Raw genomic sequence first — 10,000 nt, 5'->3', positions numbered from 1 at the left:
CCCCCCTCTCTGTCATCCCTCTCTTCCCTCAGGAAGAGAGCGTGGGGGAGGCGTGGGAACACGGTGCAGGGGAGTCGGGTGACTAAGTGCAAAGGGGGTAAAAGTTTCACCATTTTTGTTAAAAAGTCTTCAACACTCTTATTACTTCTTCTTCTTCTTCTTCTTTTATTTTCTTTTAGAGTTTTTATCATAGTTCGCAAAGGACATCTCCTTGTTTGATAAAAAACAAAAAAAACTCCATCTTGAAATGACTTAGTTTTTCTCCTTTGAAAGTTGAAATGAAACAAAAACGGAACAAAAAAAGTCTCCCGGAAGATACGCCTAAAATAGAATCGAATGCTGAGCGGCTCCATAACAGCTCTCGGCTTCTGGGGTCGAAGGCCTCGAAACAAGTCTCAATTCGACCTTCGTCTGAAAGTAGTCTTCATAGTCATCGGTCACTCGCCTAGTCTTTTCCTTCCCCTTTGCTCAGTCGTGGAGGAGTTCCTGTAGACAGTTGGGGTTTTTGAAGACGTCTGGGACATCGCTGTCCAGTTTGCAGATGACCTTGTAGATGGCCTTCTTCCAGGACGGGTCGACGTCCTTACCGGCCACGATGGCGTTGAAGAACTCGCGCAGGGTGACCTGGGCCACCTCTAGGAACCTTTCTGGAACCTGGAGAGAGAGAGAGAGAGAGATAGAGAGAGAGGGGGGAGAGAAAGAGAGAGAGGATAAATAAATCGTTGCCCCACCCAATACATCTTTGCGATGACAGATGCACCACCCAATTATCGACAATCATCACAATTTCAACATTGGCCTCTCAGAAGTGACGTAGTGTAAAACCTTTACATCTAGTCATTTAGCTGAACGCTTTTATCCAAAGCAACTAACAAGTTCTGTACAACAAGTCAGTAGGAAGGATACAACTCTGGCAGCTAAGGGTAAGTGATATTGCTTGTCAAACAGTGTCGAACTTGAGTGCTACATGGACACTTTTCCCCAGTAAGAAGGTTCGTTTTATTTAGTTTAATATTTTTTTTTTTAGATTGATTGAAGAAGTGTGTTTTTAATGGACAGGGGGAAATTGGGTAGGTTTTGGCTGTCCTGACAGTGGTGGGAAGTTCGTTCCACCACTCAATCATCGAACAATCATCACACAATTTTAACATTGGCCTCTCAGAAGTGACGTAGCGTAAAACATTTCCATCTAGTCATTTAGCGGAAGCTTTTATCCTAAGCGACTTACAAGTTCTGTACAACAAGTCACCCTTTTGTACAATATCTTCACGCTATATAAATGCAGTCCAATTCCATTTAATTCACGTCTAACGAAGACCATCTCATCAAATGGGGGACCCTGACCCACAGTATTACGGACCAATTTGGGGGTCCATTTGAGAGCCCCTGCTGTGAAAATACCATGTTAACACAACCTTTATGCATGTCACCCTTACTCATCTCTTCTCTCTTTTATACAATTATAGCCCTTTTCAGTGGAACTGTCTATTGATACTGGATACTGGATTGACAAGGAAACTATAAGTAGGAAGGGTCATCATGTCAAAATGCCAGCGTTCTATGCTCTTCCAGACTTTGTTGCCAGTTCTATTGAAGCCTGTATTAAAATTCTAAATATACCAGCTATTTGAGGAAATATACATCAATATATAAAACGCTAGATAACAATGCAACAAATTGTTGATGATTCTGACATCCGAGGTAATAACTTGTTTAAAAAACATAAACGAGGAGCTGGCTGATCCCATTAAACTCAGTGTCGGCCGAGCTGAAAGTTCTACACAGTGCTACACAGTGACGTGATGACCATTCCTTCTTTTATAGGTTCCTTGTGGATTGACAGGTAATTAACTTGGGCCTGTTTAAAATTTGAAAATGTAAAGAAAATAAAAAGGACGAGGAGAGGAGAAGAGAGCATGAGTGAAGAGGAGAGGAGAAGAAAGGAGGAGTGAAGAGGAGAAGAAAGGAGGAGTGAAGAGGAGAAGAGAAGAGAAGAGAAGAGAGGAGTGAAGAGGAGAAGAGAAGAGAAGAGATGAGGAGTGAAGAAGAGGTTTGAAGGGGAGAGGAGAAGAAAGGAGTGAAGAGAAGAGGAAGAACATAACGCTGCTGTCGGGACAAAACCCCATAACTCCATTTTTAATTTTTTTTTTTTTTTATATAAATAAACTCAGTAGATCATCCTCCATATGTGTGTGTGGGTTTTACAAAGTTTAAACAATGGGAAATCATTAAACCGATCATCTGTCTAAACCTCCTAACTCTATTCACCCTCAAATCTGTGTTAGTTTTTTTCATCTGCTGAAAAGTTGGGTTTTTGGAGTTATGAGGTTTTGTCCCGACAGCAGCGATATGAGAGGACAAGAGGAGATGAGAGGAGGAGCTTATGCGAGGAGTGAATAGGAGAAGAGAGGAGAGGAGGAGTGAAGAGGAGAGGAGGAGCATTGGAGAGGAGAGGAGGAGTGAAGGGGAGTGGAGAGGAGAGGAGGAGTGAAGGAGAGGACAGGAGGTGCACTTTCTCTACATTCTGTGTGGATTCAGACTACAGTATGTAAAAAAAGGAAACATCGAATGTCACTCTAATATACATTAAAAAAATGGAATGGACAGAAAATCACGGGTTCTGAAGGCATTTCATAACTCGTAGTAAGTGCACGTCGTCATTGTGTAGAAGACGAGGGAAAGTTAACCCTTACACTACCAGACTACATACGGTTAACCCTTTGTCGTGTGGCAGTGAAAGGGTTAACCTTCTGTATTGTCACAGTGAAAGGGTTAACCCTTTGGTAGTGTGGTAGTGAAAGGGTTAATAGCAGCTGTTTGCATACGAACAGTCTAGAGGGCAGACGTTTCCCCCATTATTCAAGTGTCACAAACACACACACGCACACAAATTCACACACGCACGTACACACGTACACACACACACACACACACACACACACACACACACACACACACACACACACACACACACACACACACACACACACACACACACACACACACACACACACATACACACATGGACGCACACACACACAGAGGTTTCTCATTCTATTTTCTCCCCTCTCTCCCGTGGGCAAGATCATACAAAGACACTAAACAACCTGTACAGGTCTCCCTCTCTCTTCCTCTTTCTCGTCTCTCTCTTTATGTCTCTCTCTCTTCCTCTTTCTCTCTCTCTCGTCTCTCTCTCCCTCTTTATGTCTCTCTTGTTGTCTCTCTATCTTGCTCTTTGACTCTCGTTCTCTCATCTATCTCTCCCTCTTTCACTTCCGATCTCTCTCTCTCTCTCTCTCTCTCGCTCTCTCTCTCTCTCTCTCTCTCTCTCTCTCTCTCTCTCTCTCTCTCTCTCTCTCTCTCTCTCTCTTTCTCTTAAACTCCTGTGTGTGTCTCTCTCTCTCTGTCTCTCTCTCTCTCTCTCTCTCTCTCTATCTCTTTGACTCTTAGTCTCTCGCTCACATATTTTGTCCTTACTCTCTAACTCTCTTTCTCATACACTCTCTCTTTCTTTCCACACACACACACGCACCCACATGCATGCACAAATGCACACACACACACTATGCTGACTGTCTCTATCAAGATACGTGCACACGCACACACACACACACACACACACACACACACACACACACACACACACACACACACACACACACACACACACACACACACACACACACACACACACACACACACACACACACACACACACACACACACACACACACACACACACACACACACACACACACACACACACACACACACACACACACACACACACAGAGGACAGCCGGGTGCCGTCTGCGCGTGTCGGAGACTCCATCACGCGTGGCAGGACGAACCAAGGTTAGCCGTCACCAGAACGATGAAACACACACAACACACACACACACACACACACACACACACACACACACACACACACACACACACACACACACACACACACACACACACACACACACACACACACACACACACACACACACACACACACACACACACACACACACACACACACACACACACACACACACACACACACACACACACACACACACACACACACACACACACACACACACACACACACACACACACACACACACACACACACGCCTCCTAAATGTTTCCTTTGACTCTCCTCCTCCACAACCCTCAGCCTCCTTTTAGCCTCTCCCCTGAGACCAGAAGTTATTTTGATGACACGCTTCGTCACTGTCTTGCAGGAGACACACATGCACACAGACATGCACGTATCACACACACACAGACTTGCAGACACAGACACAGAAACAGACACAGACACAGACACACACACACACACACACACACACACACACACACACACACACATGCATGCACGCACGTTACACACAAACGCACTCGCACCCACAGACATGCCTTGTCCGTGATCAATTACAGGCGCTTATTAGCGGTTTCTTGTGTCACGAAAGCGTAGCTCGCCCTGACGTCAAAACACTGTGGTTCTACTACTACAAAACACTACTACCAATTCACAAAATCTGTTTTATTATTTAAATTTTTTATTATTTTGGCAGCCTGGTTGAAAGCCCCACACTATTAACGCGGTAAATCCGCACAGGCCTACATTTTTATTTAAAAGACCTTTTTCAAGAAGCATTTTGGTCTCGAAGTCCACGAAGGCTTGAGATGATTAGTCTAAGCACTAGATGCAATGCTGGATGAGTTGCTTCCTGAAACATGATATGCACATTTCTAGTAAGATTCAAGGCTGGATTAGTGCCCCCGCTGAGGCTCAGAGTCGTCGTCGTCCACCCCCGTCATGGAGGGACCCTACGCGCTGAGGCCCCCTGGGCACATGCCCAGATTTCCCCTATGGTAGACCCGGGCATGACTACATTTAAACATGATTGCATATGGGAAACACAAACTTGCAGATTTGGTGATTAAATCATTCAACGGATAATTTGACTTAAAGGCCGGACTACAGGCCCTTTTAATAGCGGCCATTTTGACGTGTCATAGCAGGGTAATCACATGTGTAACTAATTACATTAATGATGGCTCCATGCCATTTAGGTGTGCCGGTGCAAGGGTCTTGGTATTGCAGTACATGTGCCTAAGTGGAACAGAGCCAGAATGAACATTATTAGTTACACCTCTGTTTACCCTGCGATGGCGGTTTCAACTTGACAACGTACACGTTCTAAATAGACCCGGGTTTACTTCCTGTTGTAGTGTTTGCTGATAACAATAAACTCCAGGTCCAAGTCGTTCTCATGGCAACACGATTCCACTGAAACAGTATATGTTTTGCAGTGTGTGGAGTGGACAGTAGTTTGGCGCGGCAGTTTGGCGCGGCCTCGTGTGGCAGTGAAAGGGTTAAACTTCTGTAGTGTGGTAGTGAAAGGGTTAAACTTCTGTAGTGTGGTAGTGAACGGGTTAAAGAGCAGCAGGCGCTGCATCATCTCTGCAGCTTTAAACGGAAGAGGACGACAAACTGCTGAGTGGACGAGACAACGTCAAGGAGACACAGGATATTGGTATTTCACAGAGAGAGAGAGAGAGAGAGTGAGGGGAGAGTGAGGGATGAGGAGAGAGGGAGAGAGGGTGTTTAGATAGAGAGGAAGAGAGAGGAAGAGAAGTGGGCGAGAGAGAGAGAGAGAGAGAGAGAGAGAGAGGGGGGGAGAGAGTGAGGGATGAGGAGAGAGGGGGGATAGATAGAGAGGAAGGGAGAGGGAGAGAAGTGAGAGATGAGGAGAGAGGGAGAGGGAGGTGGGAAGAGGAGAAGGGGGTGAGGGGAGGTTGAGGGGAAAAAGGGAGAAAGGGAGAGACAGAGAGGGACGGGGGGTGAATTGAGAGGGTGAGAGGGAGAGGGAGCTCTGGGGTTATTCTTGTCGTCCCTATTGTCCGTCCTGCTGACTGAGGCTTAACTGTTTGTCACCTCTCTCAGCTGTTGGCCTTTTGTTAAGAGACACACACACACACGCACGCACACACGCACACGCACACATGCACGCACGCACGCACGCACACACACACACACACACACACACACACACACACACACACACACACACACACACACACACATACACACACACACACACACACACACACACACACACACACACACAGACACACACACACACACACACACACACACACACACACACACACACACACACACACACACACACACACACACACACACACACACACACACACACACACACACACACACGGGCGAGAGAGACAGACAGCCAGATAGCCAGCCAGAGGAACAGAGAGCGAGAGAGAGATAGAATACATTGATTATATACTGTACACGAACACATGCACTAATGATCTCATAATACGGTAGACACACTCACACACACACACATAATTAAGAGTGTGCGTGTACATAAACATACTTGCATAAACACAATCAAGAATGGACGCAGAACACATACTGTAGATGTACAACAGTTACACCCTGTTCCTGAATTAAAAATTGTACATAAAATTTACACAAATCAGAAACAAAACCATATCGCTATTTGTTCATCTACATTATTTCAACAAGCTGTAATTAACACTTGAACAAGCAATTAGTGTCCTCTGATGACATCACAGGTGGACATATTCAAACACCTTAACTCTCAATAACTGTAACTGTTAAAAGAACACGCCAACATTTTGGGAGATTAGATTATCGTCTTCTCCAGAGAGAGACAAGAAGATAGATATCAGTTTCCTATCTGTGCGTTCAGTAGAAAGCTATCTGGCTGCATGTTAGCCTAGCTTAGCACAATGAATGGGTTGGCATTGTCCAACTAACGCCTCTCCCGAAGGCTAACCGGTCATGTCCGCTTCCATTCATTGTGCTAAGCTAGTATATATCTTCTTGTCTCTCTCTGGAGAAAATGATAGACTGATTTCCCAAAATGTTGCCTTGTTCTTTTAAGAGTTTTGTGTGAAATTACGTGCAAAATTAATCAGCATTGTTTTTCTGTGAAGTGCCCCTTTAATCAAGCGGCCGCCAGGTAATGTGTATGCGTGTGTGAGGAATAATATTGGAGACCATCGGCGTATTTAGACCACTATCACTAGGGCACGTGCCCTAGTGATGATCATCTGTGCCCCAGTGATGACATTTTTTTTTTTTTTTTTTTTTTTTTTTTAACAAATGTTTTTTATTTTCCCTTTTTTAACATGATCAAATGATCATTTAACATGATCAAATAATTATTATAATATTTTTTACTTCGCTTTGAAATATTATAGTGAAATATTTTGCACTGCATTTATCTTGTTGAAATCCTCCAACAGGCTCTTTTTTGTAAGTTGACTGGTTTGCACACCAATAATACAGTGCAATAATAGAATAGTAGAATAGATAGTAAAATTATGCAATAGAATGGCCAGAGTAAAATAGTGCTACAGTACAATCAACAGCGGGGTGTATTAGAAGGCTATGGTGAAGAGGTACGTTTTTAGCTTATTTCTGAAAATATTAAGAGATCTAGCTTCCCTAATGTCCATAGGTAGTGTGTTCCATAACTTTGGTGCATAGTTAGCAAAGGCTGCATCCCTGATTTTCTTTAGACTGTGGCTTGGAACCTTCAATAGACCAGTAGTAGATGATCACAATGTTTATACTTTGTATATAAGGAGGAGGACCTTGAAATCAATTCTAAATGTTACCAGAAGCCAGTGTAGGTTACTTACTTGTAACGTCGGGGTTTGATCCAAGGAGTAAGTTGCCCCATATTGCTCTGTAACATTTCTCTTTTTGTTATAGGACCGACTAGTAGGATTTCAGTTTTGCCCTCATTTAATTTTAGGAAGTTGTTCGTCATCCATTTGTTTATTGCTAAGAGACAGGCGGAAATGGAGTTTATAGCTGTGTGATCATTTGGTTCAGCGGAGATGTACAATTGTGTGTCATCTGCGTAACTATGGAAACATACATTGTGCTTTCTAATGATGTCTCCTCAATGTTCAATGTTCAATGCAATGTTCAATGCAAGTAAAGCACTTTAAACTTTAAGTATGACTAAATGCTTTATTGACTATATATATAGTAACTGTTCCAAAATGCATAGATTTCTATGTATTTTAGGGGTTTGTGTGGCTAGCTCTTTTTAATATAAATGTCAGATTGTTTTATTTATTTCATAGATTTCTATGCATTTCAGGAGTTTGGGGGCTGGCTCCCCAAAATAATTAAATAACATAACCCTAACCTAACCCTAAAACTGAAATAAAGTTAAAAAAAAAAGAGTTACAAAATCCACCCATTTTCGCCCACAAACCGGCCAAAACCGGCCAAATTTTTTTTCGTAGTTGGGGCCCTTCTGTGCCCTACTGAAGTGCTGGGTCTAGATACGCCCCTGTTGGAGACACCATGCGTTTACCATACACAACCCCCAGGGTTGGGGAAACTGCTCTAAAACTGTAGATTACCAAACTACCAGTTCCTTCAGGAGGAAAAACATATAGTTAAGTCTCTCAAAAAAATATTTAGTTAGATCAGACTAAAACTAGTTCGACTACATCCAAACTACATCACGTAAAATGATCACGATCGGAGTCAGGAATCTCTACTGCTAGTTACACGGAGCAACAACTAAATGGACAGTGTAGGTGTGTTTGATTTAGTAGTGACCAGGGCAGGCGAAACCAAAGGGAGTGTTTTGAGGGGACGGGGGATCGTCATCGAGGTGGAATCAGGAAAATTATACATTTCTAGGGAAACATGTAGTTTGTAATGAACTACCTAAACTACACGACTCAATGTCGTTAACTACTGAAGAAACTACTGGGATTTTAATGTAGTTAAAGGACCACCAAACTACTGTAAAATGTAATAACATGCAACAACCCACATGTGGGCCCTTTTTAGGATGATTTGCCCACCGGCACTTTGGCGACCCCTAGTGGCTCGGGTGTGCTTATTTTGTAATACAATTAGGGATGCTCGATATTGGCTTTTTTACCGATACCGATATTCCGATATTGTCCAACTCTTAATTTCCGATACCGATATCAACCGATATCAACCGATACCGATATATGCAGGGTTTCCCACCCCAAAAACTGAATAATTTCAGGTAACTAATAATTTCACTGGATATATATATAACAAATATTGTTATTGTTTTTTTCTTTTTTAAACCGATACCGATATTTTCCGATATCACATTTTACTGCCGATATCGGCCGATAATATCGGTCGGCCGATAATATCGGACATCCCTAAATACAATATATATATCGAATTGAAGGCTTATTTGTTGCCTGTCGATAGCGTCAAAATCCGACAAAATCCATTCAGCGGTTCTCGAGTTAAATGCCGGTATTTGAGGCTTGTGCAAAGTACACGGTATTGCACAAGATACCACTTCCGACTCTTGGGGCTCTAGTTCCATCAATCTAGATCCGATCTCGAAAATGATTGTGGAGGGTTGTAGCCAATGAGTGTGGCTTTCCAATGATACCCCACCTGGGGATGTATTAATCAGGGATCTGGTAAAAAACTAACAAGCGAAAACTGTTATGATGAATAAAAATGAAAAATAAATTAATTGAAGTCTATGAGAAAACTCAGTTTTTCTTTTGTACACAGTTGACCAAAATCACTCCTAATCACTCATTTCTGAATGGCTCTTTATGAAATTTGGACTACATGTAAGGCTTCAGGCTATGGGTCCGTGTGGATTTGTAAGCCATACCTTCTGGGGAAATACTACCTCTGGGCTACTAACTACTACAGAAAAACTTGAGTAACACGTTTTTCTACAACTCAAGTTCAGACCTATGTTACTCTATTACTTTAGCACTAAAATAGAATTTACTTCAGAATGTCATCTTTCAAAAGAGACCAGGCTCATGTATGTGCTATAAGTATAAAGTATGTTATTTTGGTTAAAAAAGTATGCAGTCCTCAAAAACTAAAGCTAAAATGGCCAGGGAGACTCATTGCCGGTTAAGAGGTTAAGCACCACCCAACTACAGTAAA

At 42.8% G+C, this 10,000-nt stretch overlaps 1 protein-coding gene across 1 annotated transcript in view; it reads right to left on the bottom strand.

Moving 5' to 3' along the window:
- Positions 1-267: 267 nt before the first annotated feature.
- prox1a (prospero homeobox 1a) overlaps positions 268-10,000 on the bottom strand; it is a gene marked incomplete at its 5' end in the record, with an annotated part of 51,737 nt that continues 42,004 nt past the window's right edge. The window contains one exon of the mRNA XM_084312601.1: positions 268-654. Within this exon, the coding sequence (XP_084168727.1) occupies positions 469-654 (186 nt within the window). The 3' untranslated portion in view covers positions 268-468. The remainder of the gene's footprint in view (positions 655-10,000) is intronic.

This window comes from Notolepis coatsorum (assembly GCF_963971535.1).
Source record: "Notolepis coatsorum genome assembly, chromosome: 1".
NCBI lineage: Eukaryota > Metazoa > Chordata > Actinopteri > Aulopiformes > Paralepididae > Notolepis > Notolepis coatsorum.
This window is presented reverse-complemented; position numbering and strand designations above follow the sequence as displayed.